This window comes from Hyalella azteca, unplaced genomic scaffold (genome assembly GCF_000764305.2).
Source record: "Hyalella azteca isolate HAZT.00-mixed unplaced genomic scaffold, Hazt_2.0.2 contig4316, whole genome shotgun sequence".
NCBI classification, from domain to species: domain Eukaryota; kingdom Metazoa; phylum Arthropoda; class Malacostraca; order Amphipoda; family Hyalellidae; genus Hyalella; species Hyalella azteca.
In genome coordinates, this window is record NW_025934536.1 from 397,270 (window position 1) to 419,164 (window position 21,895).

The 21,895-nt window shown below is 38.6% G+C and overlaps 1 protein-coding gene across 1 annotated transcript in view; it reads left to right on the forward strand.

The window, feature by feature from the left end:
• LOC108682264 (tyrosine-protein phosphatase Lar) overlaps nucleotides 1-21,895 on the forward strand; it is a 340,083-nt gene that overhangs the window by 207,328 nt on the left and 110,860 nt on the right. Inside the window, exon 3 of the mRNA XM_047879960.1 lies at nucleotides 2,927-3,004. Within this exon, the coding sequence (XP_047735916.1) occupies nucleotides 2,927-3,004 (78 nt within the window). The remainder of the gene's footprint in view (nucleotides 1-2,926; nucleotides 3,005-21,895) is intronic.

Genomic DNA, 21,895 nt, shown 5'->3' on the forward strand with positions numbered 1-21,895 from the left:
AAACTATACATTCTTATAGTTCGTATACAAATACTACGAACTATACGAATTCGTAAAGTTCGTATACGAAAATATCCTTTAGAACTATACATTCGTATATACGCTTACTATCATCTGTTAGTTGGAGCACAACCGCTATTTTCTCTGGTCGCAAATGATGGCTCTTATGGAATAGTACAATTAGAGCAGGGACCATACTTTCAAAATTCGCTAAGTGAACGTAAGTACTTACTCTATATTTTCTTGTCTATGATTGGTGGATTTTGCTTGAAAGCCCGTCAATGATTGGCAGATGAACTTACGATCTCTTAACTTTTTTTTGAAAGTATGGGCCAAGGACTATTAGATAGACAATAATTTTGTGTGAGCTTTGTATAAGGATCTGCTTAACGCTGTGAGTTTATTATATGATTAGGTTATTTTATTTATTTTTTGTATGATGCTCGAAATATATCGAAAAGATTGCTGGCGGAAGTGATAATATAATGTCGTTACGGTCACACAGCTCATTAGTGGATACTTTGCTTCATTACGTGAAGATCATCTTCAGTTTGTTCTTCTCGACGCTCGCATGGGGGTTAGGCTTCTACCACATTCGCAGGTCGTGCAAGAATTGTTCTAATTTCTGCGTTCAATGTTATATATGTTTTCTTGTTGAGCGTTTTAAACCTTTCCAGTTTGTGTTTAAATCCGATTACGAACATATTTAATCTAGATTGTGCGAGATCGCATGTCCGAATCCGATTACAAATAGATTCATTTAAGATTGTGTGTACCGGACTGAGCTCTCTCCTCCTAGAAGAAAAACTCTATCTAACATAATGCTGAATATAATATGTAAACAATGTACATTCTGCTGGAAACACACGTGTCACAACTTGAAGTTAAATATACGTCAATATATTGCGGATTTCTGGGACTTCAATGCCTCCCTTAGGAACAATGCATTTGGTCCGTGAATGGCATTAATTGCTTCTTTGAAGTTCTTCTAATACGCCTATCTTTTAATGAAGTGTTGCACATTTGTTGCAGGTTAGCTCACTCTACCGTCTTCTATATGTATTCTCGACTTGTATATAATATCGTATTTTATATTTTCGGCTTGCTTGTCATCGTCCGATATCGGACTACGTGCTTGTTATCGTTCAAAGATTGCCAAATCTGTGTAAAACACAGACTTTTTGTTAATTTCCGTGTTAACTTTTTGTTAACTCCGTAGCTTTATTATTTTCAAGTACATAAATTTTGATAAATATAAGCAAAATATTATTTAGGTTAATACCCCTCAACCTTGGGTTGTCAATGTAAATTACCATTTTTCGACTTTTTTTTAATTTTTTCGCTAATTTCAGTCAGGAATATGAAATTGGATTAATTCAATTTGTGTTGTCATATCTTGATCAAAATTTATGTTTTGTTTTGATATGAATCAGCATGGCATCTTATTCGGTTTTCACGGAGGACGAATTCTAGAATATGTCGGCCTGAGGCGGCGACGCTGGACACGCGACCGACCTCGCTATATACCAGAACGGACCATCGCGCTTCTCCTCTAAATAAACGCGTGGAATTAACTGAACTGCGTGTAGAGTTTGCTCGCTTGCTTCATCTTTCATGAAAGGAAAAGTTTGTCCTCGCGAGATTAAAAGTTTTAATACGCGGGTGCAAGTAAGTGCCTTAAAAAGCTGTCCGTCCTGATGCTCTTTAATGGCACTTGCGGCACAGCCGTTCTCCGACACCCTCGCTCCAGGGACTTCTGCCTCATTTCGGGCGCGTCTCTATCATTTGAGATTAAGCTTGATCTCGTGGATCAAAGCACTACTCATTTGGTCTCTCTGGCCAGTATCAACGTGGACTCGCGTATTTAATCTAACGCTCATCTTGGATTTTTCAAGGCACTTTACCCCCCAGTTATGATCTATTATGCGACCTCCAACGTTAAAGAGTCGTCGTATTTCATAACCTCCTATATTGAAGCAGTGTCTCGTAGGTTCAACTCGTCTGTCCCCGGCGCAGTGTGCCATTTGGAATTCCCGTGACGAAAAGTTCATATGATTTGAGTTCATGTTTGGATAGTGGCCTTTTTTACTTGAGCAAAATTAAATTCTAAATATGTGATATATCATTGAAAAGCAGTCGCTTTGTATACTCGGTCTTCAATTCAATACCCCCTAAGTACAAATGAAAACTCCTGGTCGCAAGTAGATGTGTTTCTGATATGGAATCATTTGAACTAATAAGCATGGTAAACTGAGCGATGTAATTTTTTCGTCTACGACGTATTTTCAGCATAGAAACTTGTTGAGCTATTGTGGCTATTTTTAGAAATTTACTAGCAATTGAGAATTAGAAAATAATTAATGTGGTGGTTTGCACTCATTCGTCAGGAAATCATGTATAGTGAGAACCAATTCTTTTATTTCTATTCAGTCAAATTATTGTTGGCGAAATAACTCCGTACATTGAGTTAATGCCATTAGTTGGACTAATATTGAAATTACGGTATGTGACTATTGTGCCATTCATTTTTTTTTATTTTAAGAGTTTGGACAGTTGAATTTCTAATAACCATATTTATTTAATATATTTTAAGGGCAGCACTAATGCATGTTAACATTACGATATTTAACTGTGTGGTGCAATACACTTACCGATAAGCCAAATGTTCGGAAAGTTCATTCTCTAATCACCTAATTTTAAATATAATATAGAAGGCAGGGGCCATACTTTCAAAACTCGCTAAGTGAACGTAAGTACTTATACGCTCTATTTTCTTGTCTATGATTGGTGGATTTTGCTTGAAAGGCCATCAATGATTGGCTGATGAACTTACGATCTCTTAACTTTTTTTGAAAGTATAGGCCCTGAACTGCAGCATGTGAATATTAAGTGATGTGACGTGGTAACAAAGTGGGCTTTCTCACAGGGCGGCAGTGCATTGACTCGGAAGAATTCCACTATCCTCACTCTGGCGTAACGCGCTCGCCTCTCTGTGACTTCTTTAGTAAGTCCTTCTCCATGTCCCTTCAGTATGGTTAATGTTTGTGGCTTGCAGCCGTAGTTTGTTGCAACCTTTGATGGCTCCATCGATTTGTTTCTGCTAAATTTGCTGTTGATTTTTGCTGTATTTTGCTAGGTACCTTATTCATTAATTTGAAAAATTTAAACGCTACAATTTTCCTCCAGTATGGTTTGTTGTTTGTGGCTTGCAGCCGTAGTTTGTTGCAACCTTTGATGGCTCCATTGATTGTTTCTGCTATATTTGATGTTGATTCTTGCTGTATTTTGATACTTTATTTATTTGAAAATTTTAAACGCTACAATTTTCATCCAGTAGCGTTTGCTTTTAGCTTGCAGCCGTAGTTTGTTGCAACCTTTGGTGGCTACATCGATTGTTGCTGCTACATTTGATGTTGATTTTTGCTGTATTGTGCTACCTTATTTAATTGAAAATTTTAAACGCTACTATTTTCCTCCAGTATCGTTTGCTTATAGCTTTCAGCCGTAGTTTGTTGCAACCTTTGATGGCTCCATCGATTTGTTCTACTACATTTGATGTTGACTTTTGTTGTATTTTGTTACCTTATTTATTCAATTGAAAAATTTAAACGCTACAATTTTCCTACAGTAGCGTCTTCTTTTAGCTTTCAGTCGTAGTTTGTTGCAATCTTTGATGACTCCATCGATTTTTTCTGCTACATTTGTTGTTAATTTTTCGCTGTATTTAGCCACCTTATTTATTCAATTGAAAATTTTAAACGCTACAATTTTCCTACAGTAGCGTTTGCCTTTTGGTTTTCAGTCGTAGTTTGTTGCAATATTTGGTTGATGTTTCCCTGATTTGTTCTGCTATATGTGTTGTTGATTTTTCGCTGTATTTTGCCACCTTATTACTTGGATTGAATTATTTTTTGCCTCTTAACTAGGCTGCTCCGAAGCATAGTTCAGCAGCCTTCAGATTTCAACGAGCTTATTTTTGAGCGCTTGAACCCTTATTTTTTTACAGAATTGTCTGTTTCTTCAGTCATAGTTTGATGTATCGCAAACTCTTGATGTTGAAATGTACTAAATATTTGTTGATTTAATTTACCAATTTTGGACGTATAATAATTATGCAGGTAAATTTTCTAATGTATGTTTATCATGTGTTTATTATAATGTTTATTTCAATGCTCAATTAATATAATTTGTTTCAATTAAATAAGTCTTTTCAATCCCTTTAGGTTTTCAGCGAGTCGAGCTTCAAAATTTTGTTCAAAATTTTCATTCTTACCTCAGAATTCCAAGTTTAAAATTTTCAGCCTTTTGCTCCAATTCATATTTTCATTCCAGTTCGTCGATTGTTTTCTTTAATTCTAATAATTGATGGGTGAAAAGTGTCGCTTTTCCTGCTATATGTGTGTCCATGTAATAATAATGTGAGATATTGGAGTCAAAATTTCCACGGCACCTCTTCGTTGCCGTAGAAATTTTAGGCAATTTTTTTGCATTCCACCCTTATATTTAAAGGTGAAATGGCAAAAATTGTAAAAACGTGAAAATTGATAATTTGTGCTCAAATGTAATTGTTTTTTTCCTCTTAATTTTTGGTTCAGTTGGCTTCTGCATATTTTTGAGTATCGTAAAATAAGACACACAGTCTAATACTCTAATGATCGTTTTATGTAAATATTGCCGCAAGTGTTGCATTATCCGCTCGAATTATCGTCCGTGATAAGCTCTGTGGATTATCGCTCACGATCTATGATTAATCCCAGCGACCTTTGCACGAGCTTCCAAATCCAACGAGACTTGTGTGGCACTCCTGCTATTACTCTGCTGTTTATCGCGTATATTGTCTCATGCAACGCAATATTGTTCATTTGATTATTTGGTAGATTGTCGCCATCCGTGGTGCCGGCGACACCTGTGTTCATGTTCAACATCTTAATTTCAATATTATTCATTTAATTAATTGATAGATTGTCGCCATCCGTGGGGACGGCGACACCTTTGCGCATGTTCTCCATCTTACCTTCAATTTTATTTATTTAATTAATTGGTAGATTATCCCCATCTGTGGGGCCGGCGACACCTGTGCGCATGTCAACATCTTACCTTCAATTTTATTCATTTAATTAATTGGTAGATTATCGCCATTTTCGAGTCTCTGGTTACTGGACCAAATATCAATACCTAAGAGCCTGTCAAATATTGTGTCTTCAATATGACTCCCTTAATTGTCAGATAAACACTATTTTGAAGTCCTTAATAACCCTTTTCTAGTCTCTGGTTACTGGACCAAATATATATATATATATATATATGTCAAATATGTCAAACATTGTACCTTGCTTCAATATCTCTCCCAGATAAACTTTATTTTCGAGCCTTTTATAACTTGATCGAATATCAACACTAGTGCTCATGTCTAACAATGTGCCTCCAACATGACTCATATGATTAGTAGTTATTTGGTATTTTTATTCATTGATTAAAACTATAATATTCTGCCCTAAATATTTTTAATATGATATCTTTATTGACGATTTTTTACTCCTTAATTACAGGATAAAATATTTTGTGTTTTTCCCGCTGTTCCGCATCTCCGTTTGCTAAATTTTATTTGATTCTAAAAGATATTTTAGTCCATTTTTTTCCTTGTGATAAGCCTGTAGTTTGTTAGTTGTTGTTCCTCAAGTGCTATCTCAAACATTTTGATGTTCTTACAGAATTTTTTACCCTTATCTTATAATTTCGTGCTCATAAATTGTTCGAATCATTCATGACCGTCTTTAAATCACAATAAGTTCGAAAATTAAATCTCAATAATATGTGTTCAACTAGAGTAATTCAAAGATTAACTCTCAATAACATGTATTGAACTAGAGTAATTTTGAACAGTTATCTGGCATCTTGTGATGTAGTGTCAGGCAGCTAAAAGTTTATGTGTTTCATTAAAGTTGTTAGGCAGCGGTTGTCGCGGCGGATCGCGCTAGCTTGTGGAGCGCAAACTGAACTTGAGGTCCTGTGAAGAATTGCAGCGCGGCTATCGAGTATCGTGAGCAGCTGTTGCGCTATATTGCTTTCCTTGATTGATCTCAAAAGTTGCGACCACTCGTTTGCCGTGCTGCTGTCAGACCAGCATCGCTTCCTCCTTTGTTCTTGTCTCTGCGTGTTCTCCTTGGTCTTTTTCTTTCTTGTCTCTCTCTTTGTTCTTGTCTCTCCGTATTCTCCTTACTCGTCCTCCTACTTGTCTATCTCTCTGTTCTTGTCTCTGCGTGTTCTCCTTAGTCTTCCTCCTTCTTTGTTCTTGTCTCTGCGTGTTCTCCTTAGTCTTCCTCCTTCTTGCCTCTCTCTTTGTTCTTGTCTCTGCGTATTCTCATCAGTTTTATCACCTACGTAGCCTTCACCCTCCAGAACGGAAATTTGTTACTTGAACTCCAGACTTCTTTTTAACCGATCGTTTACAACTTTCCATCCTATCCCTTACTTTTTCTTCTTATTAGTCGTTTTCTTCTTCGTTCCTTGTCTGTTGTGACATTTTCCTTTGCATTCATTTCTTCTTAATGAAATTACACGATAATTCCATGTTCTTGTTCAATTCATCCTAGCTTCTTATCCACTTCTTTTCATTCTCATCACGTCTTCTGCCCATTTCTGCGTGATCGTTTTAATATTTTATAAATTTCTTGTTTTAATTCGCTACCTGAATTCCTCATAAACGTACTATTTGACGCCCGCTTTTATTGTCCAATATTCCACTAGATGGCGTAACCGTCTAGATTATACATGCAATTGTAATGCAATAATAATATTGAAGATTTAATTTGTATGTAATATCCAGATTAAAATCCTCGTGTTTATCTATCAATTCGTTATCAGGTGTATGCACGTTATATTTGCGTCCATTATTTAATCTCGGATGAGCATGCACGAAGCAAACTCGGTAACCGTCAACAGATGGCTGCACTTCCTATTGGGATTTGGCATCTGCCACTGTTTCCTTGGGCAGAATCTGCTGCGAGCTCAATTGGATTCAGTGGTCGTTGACCGAACACTGACCGTGCCTGCAATCATTGCCGAGCATTTGCGGACTAATTCAGTTATTTCGCTCAATATAAATGCCTTCCGTACACATGCCAAGATATCTGTCTGAGAATAATGCTATTGATGTTATCTGAGAGAGGGAAATTATTTATTTTAATTAGTATTTACGAGACTGGCTGCATACCAGGCTTTAGCCGGAGTGTTCAAAGACGTGTAACAAGGTTAATTCCAAGCTTAAAAGGGCAACTGTTATGAAGAAAGATTAGCGATTATGAAACTTCCGAAGTTTTTGTAATCGACGGCTGCGTGGCGACCTCATTAATTGAAGTTTACAAGTAGGAGTATACTCACGGTTTAAACAAGGTTCCAGAAATATCACGTGAGTATAAACAAGACCTGTTGTTAGATTTACTGTGAATAATTCACGAAAAGTACGAGAATTTGCGACTTGGCCTATTGTTCCGCACCGACGCTACCACACAATACTCTATATATGTATGTACTATAAACTATACATATTATGTACAACAATCTGGAATGCTCCACTGAAGTCTACGGCAATTATTCCACAAATTTCACTACCTTAACTGAACTAACTTCCAAAGCTCAGCCTCAAAATAATATAAGCAGCTGATTATAATAAACTCAAAGTAGGAATTCAATTAAGCACAAAATTTTGTATACAATATAAACTTCGTGGACAGAATTTCCCGCTCACAATGATATAAGCCACTGATTATAATATATTCAAAGTTAAAACTCGATTCAGCACAAAATTTTGTATACGATACGGTATAAACTTTGTATACAATATAAACCCGAAATATACAAATATAAACTTCGTAAACTGAATTTCCTGCTAGACTCAAAGTAGTAACTCAATTGAGCGCAAAATTTTGTATACAATACAAACTTCGTAGACCGAATTTCCCCGCTTTGTTTTACTGTTCTCTGATATTCCTGTGTTAGTGTGCGTGTTCTGCCAGCTACTCCGTCGCAGTGTCCATGTCGCATCAATGCGTCGCAGGATTGTTGCTCTGACCAAGTTAATTTAGTTGAGAATTTAATCTCGTAGTCACAGTGACCTTTATATTTTATAAGAGTGTGGTTTCTTGCAGCTATGGCTTGAGTTGTTTAGCTGAATTTATCATTTCATTATATTAGTGTTTTACATTTATCATTGAATACAGTTTGTTAACTTGCTTTTCCAGTTTGCATATTCTCGATAATTTTAATCTTGTGTAGACATAAATTTAGTCGCAAATGTTATGCTGAATTTTAATATTCTGGTATATCGTATGCAAATTTTCAACCAATATTCATTGTACTCCGATTAAGTTTGAAAATCGGCCGATTTTTGCTCTGTCGTTTTTCCAATTCTAAATTATTTCCAAATAAATCCCAAACTCGAACCGTACAATTTATTGATGGTTATCGGAATTCACTTTCCATAATGATTGCAGAGTTTTGTTTATAGGCGTGTTGGAGCTGTCAAGCCTGGATAAAATGACAGTGGGCATTTATATACAAATCAAAATATATTCCAGTTGTCCGGTAGGTTTGACAGAAACAAAGCTCTATTAATTTATTTTATTAAACGTTTATTTAGCGTTCCCGGCTGGCAATATGTGCGAGGTTATTCGGCTGCAATCTTTTCAGCGGTAACTAAATAGAATTGGATGATGATTGAAAATTAATATATTCGTATTAAAATTCGTAAATTCACTTTTGTCAGAATCGAGTTTCATGCGTTCTTTGTGACCGTTTTTAGCGCATTTTCTCATTTATGGAAAAAATGCACTGTTGTGCTCGCCATGTCCGTCCGTCCGCCCGTCCGTCCGTCCGTCCGTCCGTCCGTCCGTCCGTCCGTCTGTCTGTCTGTCTGTCTGTCTGTCCGTCTGTCCGTCTGTCAGTGACCTCAAGTTTTCGTCGACGAGAAAATGCGCTCTCTGTCACTCATTGCAGTGAGTACTGAGTTATATTTTTTAAATACTCTTTCGAGAGCCTCAGGCGCGTGTGGCTGTGGCTAGACGGGTCTGATAAATGGTCTCTGGTGCGAGTCATTTGGAGGTGTTGCGTGACACGCGAGGAGGACGGGTGGCTTGAAAGTTGCTCTGCCGACGGGGCTGTGCAGAGACGTTCCTCTCTGCCGACGGGCTGTGCAGAGACGTTCCTCTCTGCTGACGGGCTGTGCAGAGACGTTCCTCTCTGCCGACGGGCTGTGCAGAGACGTTCCTCTCTGCCGACGGGCTGTGCAGAGACGTTCCTCTCTGCTGACGGGACGTGCAGAGACGATCCTCTCTGCTGACGGGACGTGCAGAGACGATCCTCTCTGCCAACGGGCTGTGCAGAGAACAGACTCGTTTCATTAAAAATGTCAACTCTTGTAAATTAGTTGAGAGCATCAATAAACCGGATAACCACTTGGTGAAGATATCACGTTTTATTCAGCTTCTGAGACTACTCACTTCCTCCTGCAAATGGACCTCGTTATTTATGGGTTAAAGTTTGCCTAGACAGGAAGATCAAGGCAGGGCCATAGGGCAGGCACAGAGCGGGTGTGAGTGTTGTGTAAGCTCAAGGGAGCAATACTTGTGAATTAGTGGCACCCACCAACTGTCCCTTTGTGCTAATAATGGCCAATTTAGAAGCCGGATGCTGGCTTTGCCCAGAGGACCGAGGCGAGACCTAGCCACCGAATCATAAAGCGTCCATTTAAGTGAAGCTCGAGTTCATCTGTTATCAGTTATGGCATGAGAAAACTATTAAAATTCTGCTCAAGCATATTTGTCCCAGTAGCTCAGCTCGATTTCATCTGTTATCGGTTGTGGGATTAGAAAACGATTAAAATTTTGCTCAAGCATATTTGTCCCAAATTTAGCTCAGCTCGATTTCATTTGTTATCGGTTGTGGGATGAGAATTCGATTAAATCTCTGCCCAAGCATATTTGTACCTAGTGTACAAATTGAATAAAGTTTCGATTTAAGCTCGACTTTGTCATACCGGACTGAAGACAGAATTGAAACCTTCATCGAAGCACCTCTGTGCGTGCGTTTTCTGGTAACAACATGTAATATTTTTGTACTCTTTTTTAACGTTCGACTTCACTCTTTGGTGGTACATTCTTATGAATTTGGTGTTACTTGTTGCTCTTCATACCGAAAATGTTGTAAGATATACACACGTTACTTGGGTCTTCATTTGACATCCACTACGCAGCGTACCCCAGACGCAGTTAGAAGCGCGCGCGCAATAGAGCTTGGTCCGGTCAGGCAATCTGTTATAGAGGAATTGCAGTGCTCTCCAAAAGGGATTGAAGGATCTGCCAAAGTGAGAATCTTTAATAGAATGGGATCGACGCGCAACTTTAGCCCAAAGATGCAGAGAGTGGAAAACTTGGCCTCGAAAGCGACCGTTTCCGCACCCCAGAAGCCCTCGTCGCTTTCCATCCTTCTCGTTTATCGCCGATTGCGGTCCACTTGCGCTCTTACAGATTGAGGGAACTTTTAGTAAGCTTTGAGGAAGACAGCTATTTCTTTCCAGCCGCCAGTCTCTTAGCCTGGGTGTCTATTGCTCGTGCTTAAGTATCAGTTGTCGGCAGATGTACTTCGCTGTCGCAAGCATCACTTTCCTTATTGGTACAGCTATGGGCGTATTTTGTTTAAACTTTGAAGCGTTAAGTATTTACCATAAGTGGTTCGATTAGTGTATATTTCAGTTATCAATAACAATCAAGTTCTTGTTGTATAAAATAATTTGTTGAGTTTGTAGTGCTTATTCTGTTTAATATATATTTATCGCTATTTTGAACATCCAGCGTTTGGAATAACTCTGCCTCTTCGGCTGTTTCATTTTCAGATAATGTTTATCTATGTAAATCAGTTATAATGAAGTTTCTATCGTAAAATACTCCAATTGACGATAACATACGAGGAATATCTTTTAGTTATATCCTCTCCCATGGATGTAGGAAGTGAGAATACCTATATTTTCGTATGACTAAAATAGTACACATTTATTTTCAATCTTCTTCGTTGCCTCTTTCAAACATTTTTTTTTTTTTGCAACTCGAAGAAAATGGAGGAAGGAGGGTATGTTTGGCGTCGGTCTTTCCTAGAATTCGTTTCTTTGAAGCATTTTTGGGCCTGCGCTCGCTCAGCTGCTCTGTTTTCTATTAAGTCTGGATTTTCGATATGTGTCTTAAATCTGGGGAGGGGGCGGCTGCCCCAAGCTGGAGGGGAGGGACAGGGAGCCGGGGTTACCCCTCCTTGCTCCTCTAATGAAGAACGGAAAGGTTTGCGGGAGTGATTAATGGGCACGCCAATAGTGTAACTCGCAGCGCCTCTACCCAGTGAAAATTTACAGACGCGGCAACTTCTGATTTGGATTACCAGAAGCTGGGCGACTCAAAATTTTGTTAGGGTAGGAGTTCTTAACCCAGTGAAAATTTACAGACGCGGCAGCTTCTGATTTGGATTACCAGAAGCTGGGGCGACTCTAAATTTTGTCAGGGTAGCTCCTCCACCCTCCTCCACAACCCTCGCAAAAATACCCCGTCGAAAAGATGCTTTCTTGTACATCCAACTTGGCGATCGCACCACCAACGACCTCCCTGCAAAAACTGGACCAGTCGGGCCGAGGTGTCGTTTCGCCTCGAGGTCCTGGCAGGTATTTTCTAAATTATCGAAAATTCCACCCTGGAAAAACATTCTTTTCCTGACGTCCTGGTTTAGAGGGTGAGAGCTCTAGCTGCTCTTCCCGGCGCTGTAGGTTCTGCTCTGAGCGCGTGCGTTCCTCATATGTATTTATATATCTTTTGTTATTAAAAGTAACCTTATGAGAAATTCCCGCAGATGGAGGGGTAGATGACATGTCGAAACTAATGAAATAATGCAATCGAACCTGAATTGGCTGAAAATGAATGTAAATTGTCCTTCAAAACATTGCAGCTTATAACTGCAACATTGCTGTAAACTTTATGGAAGTAAATGGGGTCAGACTCAAGTGTTTTCTGTTCATGTGCCTTTCATAGATATTTCAATTATACTAAATTCTTTTCTTTAAATTCATAATATATGTTTTGCTGTGAGAAAGCAAGAAGGCTTTGCCATTTATTAACTAAAAGAGCAATTTTATTATAACAACCGGCGAGACTTCACATATTCTTAGAAATTAATATATGTTTTTTTTCAAGGATATTGTTTAATCTTGTATTAGTATTCTAGATCAGGCAAATTAATTTATACCCATCTACTAATTACTAAATTACTAGCGTACAGTGTACACGTGTATTTACTATTAGTTTTCTATTCATACGAGACTTGCGGAACCGCAAAGCTAAAGTTTCAGCTTAGAAATTAAGACTTGAAATAATTTAGGCGTATCTAGGCAAATTAGTACCAAATTAATACCTGCTATATATAGTCCCGAAGTCCGTTCAGAAGAAAGCCTCTTCTCGTATGATAGGCTTTAATGACTTTCGAAACATGCGACGCATTAACGAGAATTTGATGCGGTCGGTGCGTGAGCGTTCGTAGGTCTGCTAATATCAAGCCGACTGCAGTGTGTTGTTGGCATCAGGCTTGCAGCGGCTCGCTAGGCTTGGTGGCAAGATTGGACTTACGTAGCGCATGTCGGAGCAGCGTTGGATGGGTGCACGGATCACGTTCTCATAGTGGCCAATATGGGCTGGTCCGCTCCCTTATGTGTCTTGAGTTAGGTCTTACGACCTCTACAAGTGCCCTGCAGATTGCCTCTTGTTCTCAAACTTGTGCTCGAGAAATAATCTCGATCTCTATGGAACTCCCGGCAAAAGCTGCGGCATGCATGACGCGGGTGGCTGGTCAATGTAGCTTTACTCGAGGGCCTTGAGTGTCAAAATGCAACGCTGTTTGTGTTGAAGTTTTTTTCAGTTCTTGCCTTGGGTTTTCGTGGTTTCTTGGCTTGCATCGAAGATTTACCTCAGTTCGATATACGCTAAACGAGAAAAAATAACGCGTACTGCAACCCTCCAATCGTCCATTTTTGGTTATTTAAAAACTTTTGACTAAAAACTTTTGACGTTGTTTAGTGACGTTGAGTTGTTTTGACCGTGCGTTTTCCCAGAGTTTTATTCTGTCAGCGTCAGTTTTTTTCTCAATTTTTTTTTTAATTATATTGGTGGTGTAGTTCTTGGACTCCCTTGATTATTCTTCCTATGAAATTAATTACTTGTTGCTTCACTTGGGAGCTCAAGAACAATCATCGTTAAAATTGCTTGAAAATCTCGTTTAGCAGCATCCGGAAAGTTTGCGGTGTTCAGAAGGACCACCTAATCATTACTCCGATATTTGCGTTGGTATCTTACATGCAGAAGCCTGAAAAAATCTATCGTGCTCGCTAATTATACGTACATGAATATTACATAGACATAGACGATGACTGACGTCTATGAATATTACAGTGCCTATAAATATAGGATCCGGTAATGGGTAATAGGGTTCGGTCGCGTTTAATAGGATTCGGTAATGGTTGTTAATAGGATTCGGTAATGGTTAATAGGGTCCGATAATGATTAATAGGGTGCGGGCACTGTTTACGCTCCAACATGAATCGGCAAAAGAATTTGTACGATATCTGTGATCTGTATTTCTTGCCTACGGCGAAGCATTTCGTAATTGATGCTAATTACAGATAACATATTGCCTTAACTTAAATAATATGAATGAACTGGATTTGCTCTTCTCATTCAAGTATTGTTCTGGATATAACATTGAACTGTTTGTGGAGTGATGCTACAGTCAAGTCAGTTTGATCACAGATCGAAAATGGTTGTTCATAGAGATTCACCACCTTAGTTGTTCATTTTCTCACTGAACGAATGTAATGCTTGATACGTTTACGGAAAAGTTGTAATCGCGCAATGAATAAGTTAGATGCCATGTGAGTGATAATCCCATGCCACTGTTTTCAGAATATTTTTCTTGATTATTCCTTCAACGTTTAAATTCTAATGAATTTATATTAATGTTTGCGGATCAAAATTCTTTTGAACTTGTGCGAAGCTATAATAAAAAATCCAGAAGCGCAAGCCATTGCTGCACTTCATATCCTTCCGTCCAACTGTATGTGGCCTTGTGAAATGCTGGATGGTCAAATATTTCATCGTCTATGGACTTGAAATGTTGAAATAGAGAGATCCCGCGGAAAATTGTATTTATGCTGCTAATTTTGTTTGAAGAAATATATGTATATAAAGAAAAAATATAATTTTTTTGCAATATTCTTGGGTATCTTCGTTCGATGGTAATAAACACACTTCAATGACATATAAGTTCTGAATGATGCTGTCAAAGTATAAGAAAGTACTCAAAGCGCAACAACTGTCAAAACTGGTCAAAGTTACTGCAGTAATTGGTCTTGATAATGCTGCGTCATATGTGTTCACGTAAGCGTTGATTAATTTCTAAATCAAAATACCTCTACTTCCCGATACCAAGAATTCGAATTTCATCAATGTTATCAATTATGCTCTGAATTCAGTAAAGCCGGTAATCTGTTACTAATTTTTTAGGCTTGAATGGAGAAAGACCGAATAAGAATGGTGGGAAGTAGACTCGTTTTTTCTTCATTTAATAACGAGTGCTAAACTGCTGGGCTGGTTAGTCAATACATCTTAGATGTGCACGGAAGCAATCAGCGTCCCATCTGCCGACGAACAATTCAAGTCTATGAACTTCCCTTTATGTTTCCACGCTCAACCTCATGCATTGATTTCCACCTTGCATTTTTCCTTGTTTTTCTGCGAGTTCTTGAGAATCGACCTCATTTTATTCCTTCGTTCCCGTGAGGGCTTCGCGTAGAGCGATTGATTTGCTTCTCGTTTTTGATTGGCTTCTTTCGAAGGAAATTTCGGCGTTCATTAGTAATTTTAGCGGAAAGTTCAACTGCGGCGGCGCCGCTGCTCAGCTAGGAGGCGTCTCCATGTTAGGTATAGACCTGAAAAGCCGTTATATTCAACTCTGCTAATTGCTAATATGTGGCGGAACTAGTGAGTGGTGCCGTCAACTTCAATTCTGCTAATATGTGGCCTAACTAGTGAGTGGTGCCGTCAATTTCAACTCTGCTAATATGTGGCCTAACTAGTGAGTGGTGCCGTCAATTTCAACTCTGCTAATATGTGGCCCAACTAGTGAGTGGTGCCTTCAACTTCAACTCTGCTAATATGTGGCCCAACTAGTGAGTGGTGCCTTCAACTTCAACTCTGCTAATATGTGGCCCCTAGTAATCGAGTGGTTTAGGTCGCAACTGCAAGGCTCTCACCAGCCCTTCGTTCGCCAGTAACAGATTTTTCTGTCGGTATTATATGATATTTCTGTCGTTTTCACAATTAAATTATATAAGCTATTGTCCTTTCCCTTTTTCAAATGATCAACTCGCGTAAAATTTTCAGATATGTTATCTAATTTTATAATCATTTTCATTTACTATTATTATTTCCATAATCCATATTATTTGCAGTACGGAGTACGTGGTACGCTCATGAGACGGAATATCTCATTAGATGCGCACAGTTTCGCTGGCACGATTCGCAGGTGCGTTGCGGTTGTTCGCAATTTTCAAGTCATGTTTATGTGGAAACTCTTTCCTCGTACATGCCAAGCTTCCTAAGTAATCTCAGTTTGCCTGAAGAATCACTGTTTGATTGATCTAGAATATCCCGTTGCGGGAGCTTCGAATATCTGTTTCGAAACTTAGACTCGTTCCCAAGCTTCATAACCCATAAAAACCGCGCTTCAAACCTCCCGAAAGAAAAGAACTTATTATAGTCCGGCTAACTTGTTGGGCCATTTTTCTGTGCGGAAATTTCTTGAATTATTCAGCTTGTTGAGCTTAAGCTCTTGCAGTGCAAATTTGGGGCACTTCTTCCTAACTTCGGTAATAGCTGTTCAGGCTGGCTGTTCAGTAGGCCGCTTCCTTCCGTATAGGTTAGCTGTTCAGCAGGCCGCTTTCCTTCAGTATAGGTTAGCTGTTCAGTAGGCCGCTTATCCTTCAGTATAGGTTAGCTGTTCAGTAGGCCGCTTATCCTTCAGTATAGGTTAGCTGTTCTGTAGGCCGCTTATCCTTCAGTATAGGTTAGCTGTTCTGTAGGCCGTTTATCCTGCAGTATACAGGCGACTGTTTACACCGTAACGCTCGTCATTGCAGGATAACCTCAAGATCTTTTCACCTTCGGAAAACCGCTTCTCATTTTTATCCTAATTCTTGGTCCGTTTATGTTTTAAAATTTTCCATTATCAATTTGTAGTTCATTATTTTTTCAATATATTCGCATGGCCTCATGTTTTTACGCTTGCGAGTTCGTGATTACATTGATGGTTCTTTTGTTAGTCGCTTAAGAATCAACCGCATGCGATAGACGGCATTTTTTTGCTCGACTTCGGAGATGGTTGACCTTCAACACCAAACTACAACTTCAAGTTTTGAAACTAGTTTAGGGAGAACAAGCACGACGTAATCAGCTGTATAATCAGCACTTATGTCGATTTACAGGCTCCATTACCTCTTCCTCTTTCGAGTATTTTCTCATTTATGGAAAAAGGCGCTATTGTGCTCGTCATGTCCGTCTGTCTGTTTGTCTGTCCGTGACTTCACTTTTTCGTCGACGAGAAAATGCGCTTTCTGTCACTCACTGCAATGAGTACTGAGTTATATTTTTTGTGTCAATGTTCCCATCCTCATTCCGCATCGTTTGCGATATTCTCTGTGTTCAAGTAATCCAAACTGAAGCCTCATCTCAATCGAAATTTATAACCAACCGAACTTTTTTTCAGTATTTTTTTTTGCTAGCGAAATTAGATGTTCAACACCTTCTCTATCAAAGCTGTTAATTTTAATGCATTTTATTTGCCACGTTATTGAATATGTTTGGTTTCGCATAAATTGGAAAATGAATAAGTTATTTCAATTGAAATTTTACTCCTTCGTCACGAGTTTGTTCATAGAAAACAAACATATATTTGTTCTAGGCTCTCTGCTAAGCAATTTGCCTTATTCGTTTATTGTATGAAGCTCATCTTCTCCAATTTATGATTTATGGCAAATATCCACTTATTAATTATTTGTATTTTCGTTTGTAGAAAACTCAGGCAAAGAACTGATATTAACAAGAATATTTCATTCAACAAATTATCGTAAATCTTCCAGTGAAGTGGATCAAATATACATGGTTTATCGACGGTTTTTGATTTTGTCTCATTTTATCACTGAGAGGTAAGTTACCATGTTGCTGTCTATTCCAACCGATGTATGCTATTTGATATACAAGCTGTAGTAAAAGGCTCGTCTTGGTTCCACTTACAATTTTTGAGCAACTTCTCGTGTTGAGTTATTTCAAATAGTCGTCATTAGTTTAAAAGTAATTCCGTTATTGCAAAATAACTTAATTTTTCTAAACTATTTCTTTTACAAATGATTTGACTGCGACAGCCTCTTGTGATATAGTTAACCTTCTCATGTCTGTACTAATTCATGAATTTTTCTGTAACATTGTTTCCTGGTTGAGCTAAATTTACACGTAATGGGTTATACCTTGCCTGATGTTGCACTCGCCAAACCAGGCGTCCGAAGCATGGAGCTTGTTTCATATTTCCGTTGATGGAAGCAAGCAATTATAGCGAAGTTCTCTCATGGAAAGAGATGAGCGCGATGGACGCATCTGCCCTCAACTTCGCTTAAAGCTCTTAGCAAAAATTTTCCCTCTTCAATTATAGGGCGCCCAAGTTCTGTGGCTACTCGGGCTGCCAAAGCGCCAAATTTACCTGGCAGCCTGCCTAGTTTTGATTGCCTGGCTTATGCTTACCCTAAAAAAGCGTCTCGGGCTGCCAGAATAATTATTGCTTATCTGGCCTGCACTCGCACCTTTCCCCTAAATTTTACCCATGAAACTGCGCTCTAGCTGCCCTGTCTGTGCGGGCCGTTCATTTTCTTGATTGTTAGGAAACGTATGGAGAGATTGTTACTGCGCTAATTAATTTTATTTTGCGAGAAAACCGTCATTTCTGTAATTATGTTTCTCTGATATTACATTTGACCTTTGTTCGATCAAAGAATGATTTTTTATATCACCTTTTTTGTAATTTATGAGGAACGTATAGTTTGCCTTACAAGTATTTTGTAGAATATCATCTAGTTTCAGCTGGTTTAATTATTATTGGAACGTCAGGTTTTTTGACAAAACCGCGCAGACTATGTTTCACTTTATGTCCCAGATCGCGGCATGCATTTGTCAAGAGAACTTTTACTCGGTAAAACGAGCATGTTGTTCTCATTGCTATACTCCTGCTTTGCTAGCGTGATTTTGGTACAAACATCGTTTCCTCTGCAACTGAAATGAATCACGGGTATAAGGAAGCACAGAGACTCTGCTCCCTCGGCCGTCCAAAAAATTCCTTTGTACCGCTCGTGTTTCGTCTCTTTTGGAAGGCAGGGGACATTCAAAGCCGCATTTTCTCCTGTTACTCGAGAAGTTGTCCAATTTGAGGCGCATTATTCCCTTAAATTACTGAGAGTATTTTAGAGGTCCTCTAATTATGGGTCTTGGAGTAGGCAATTATGATCTGCCGTGAGCTCGAGGAGCTTCAAGATTTCCATTTTCTTATTCATTTCTTCCATCTTCTCTGAGTTTTATCTTATTTCACTTTTTCATCTATTTCCCTAATTCAATTTTATTTCCCATGCTCCTTTCTTTATTTTGTACTGACAGTTCATTTTTTTCATTAACTTTGATATAACCACGCTTTTTCTATCACAGCCCATCGCATGCATGGAATATCACTTCGATCGAACAACAAAAATAAAGCTCATATCACAAATAATTAGTGATCAAATTTTATGAATCCACCATGACTCGGCCATGGATGATGCATTATTTAGCTTAAGTTCAATTTGATTCTCGTTGGTTGACTCACCGATAAATGTCCTCTTATTCATATAACGTGCACGCGGTTGTATTTTTCTTTTGAAAGACACTTCAAAGACTTATTAGCGTACATTTTCGTTTAGCCACTTCATATTTACATAATTACGTCAAGTTTTTACACTTTTCCATGATTCAAGGAAAATCAAACCATTTATTGAAGTTATTACTATTACTTCCAAAAGCCTAGGTCGCGACAGTTCGTTTTTTTGTTCAAAAAAAAAAAAAATTCTTTACCAAGACTTCCAGGAGAGAACAGAAAAGACCTCTGGCTCCTCGCTACAGATTTTTTCTGATTTATAACCTCACTCGAATAACAGTAGCCATGGACTCAGTCTGGAATATTGATGTTTTAAACAAACAAGGTATTGTTTGCTTGCAGCGCCATGCATATCATCATGACGTTATCGTTTCCGCCTGTCTGTAAAATTCCTCTATCGTTTAATGCAGACTAAAATATCTAGTGTACATTCTATGTTAATATATTTTATTTTCTAGTTTATCTTTCATCAAGCACATGTTCGAAAATCTAAACACTGTCGGCCCACTTCTGTTCGAACCTTCGTTATATGACAACGGTTGAGCTGTGCTCCCAGCAATATTTTCTATACGTATATTTCTATACGCGTGCGATTAACGACCAGAGAATAAATTGATTTAAATTATCAAAAAGTCGGACAATTCTTCAGATGACGTTGGTAGATCGAAAGGCATATATCGAGAAGTAGTTTTAGTTTAATAACGACGTTTAATAACGACGACGTCGTTATTAAACTAAAACTACTTCTCGATATATGCCTTTCGATCTACCAACGTCATCTGAAGAATTGTCCGACTTTTTGATAATTTAAATCAATTTATTCTCTGGTCGTTAATCGCACGCGTATAAATCAACAAATTCTGCCATCTCAAACTAATATTTCTATACGTATATATATCATACGTATATAATTATATATACTATATCATACTTATATTTCTTATACTATATATTATATCATTTTCTTATACTTTATCTTTGTTTCTATGTTGCCCGCTCGTGTTCTTGTTTTTATCAACCGAGAAATGCTCTTGAAGTGAATTCTTTGTAAGTTTATTATTGAGAATTTCCTTTAAATGAAATAATTTTTCGTAAATGCTCTCAACATTCGACGCAACGATCACAGTCCGACATACGTATTTTAAATTTGAGCGCTGAACAAAGGAAAAACCAACTTATTTGTCGGTTGAATGTATGAACACTTGTGCTGGTGTTGCCCTGGTCGGAGGTCGACCAGCTCAGGTCTAAGCCCGGTCGGATTATGCGGCTCAGGCCCTGATTTACCTCCGCGAAATTTGTTTGGCTGCGACTAATTCGCGCTAGATGAGCCCTGAAATACGCAGCTATCGTCTCTGTTCCTGCCGTCTTTTCACGCTCCAATCTTTAACCTTGTATTCTTGTTCTATTTAATTGGTATTTAAACCATCCGCATCGCACATAGCGAATCCAGTGTTGAAAAAAAGTCGTTTAAATGTAGACCTATCGCTGTGTACGTTGATTATTGTCGCGTGTGTACAAGGTGCAAGTGTGAGAATGTTTGAAGCAGTCAGCCGCTATTGCTGTTTAAGCGGTAAAGATTGTTCATTACTGGGTATGCTGTGCGTTTTGGTGTTTATTTATATGATTATTATATGATGATATTATCGTTACTTATTTATGGCGTGAAAAATCACCGTTGGTACCATTGTCAATGGCGCTTTTCGTAATGTAGATATTTACAGTTTTAATTTAGTTGTGTTTTTAGTCCTGAAGTCTCAACGCAAGCATTCTTAGCTACGACTCGCACTTTAAAGATTTCGACTTATTGCTGAGAGATAACGATTTAGCTCGAACGTTCGCCAAATGCTTATGATATAATTACTAGTACGACTCATGCCTAACGATTACGATATGAGTACTTCTCTACGACTATCCACCTAACGACTACGACATAACTACCACTGACGCTACATTAGTTGAAATACTAAAATACGACTGCTGTTGCAGACTTCTTTTGCACTTATTAACAATGCAAGATGTAAATTGTTGATAAGTTGCGTGCATCTGTTTAATGCACATCAATGCCTTGACGTGATTTCATTGCATTTTACCCCATTTCCCTTTCACAAAGTAATTTATTTTTCGACTCTGCTACGTTGATTCCTCATAAATGCACGCGTCACGCTAAGAGAAATGATTTATTTTCTGAGCGATGCAAATGCTTACGAAGGAAACCAGAAGTTTCGTCATGATTCTGAAAGATTATAACCGCATATCTGAGAGAATTTCAGCTTCTAAAATTGACTGATTTATGCCGTTCCGCTCTTGACGATTGCGTTGCGTTGCGTTCACTTGCGTTGCGTTCCCTGCACTTGCGTTGCGTTCACGGAATTGATTCATGGTTGTAGGTCATTGATTCATGGTTGCAGGTTACTGAAGGTGGTTTTCAAAGCACTTAGCTGCACGGGAAGCGAGTCAGGAAGCGCTGTACTGGAGACGCGCGTTCTTGGCTGGCGTTACTTCAATAGCGCGTTTGATTTATGACAGCCGCTGTGACCTGCAGCTCCAGACGCGCGCGTGTGCCGCCTACCCAGTGAAAATTTACAGACGCGTCAGCTTCTGATTTGGATTACCAGAAGCTGGGGCGACTCTAAATTTTGTTAGGGTAGGAGTTCTTCCCAGTGAAAATTTACAGACGCGGCAGCTTCTGATTTGGATTACCAGAAGCTGGGGCGACTCTAAATTTTGTGCCGCCTAAGTGCATCGCGCAATTTTATTGAGAATTGAACTCTTCTTCATCTCGTAGGCTCTTACGATCGATTGCTATGAAGAAAGTATCCTTATTTTTATAGTATCGTATAGTATATCTTTAGTATATCTTAGCTTTATA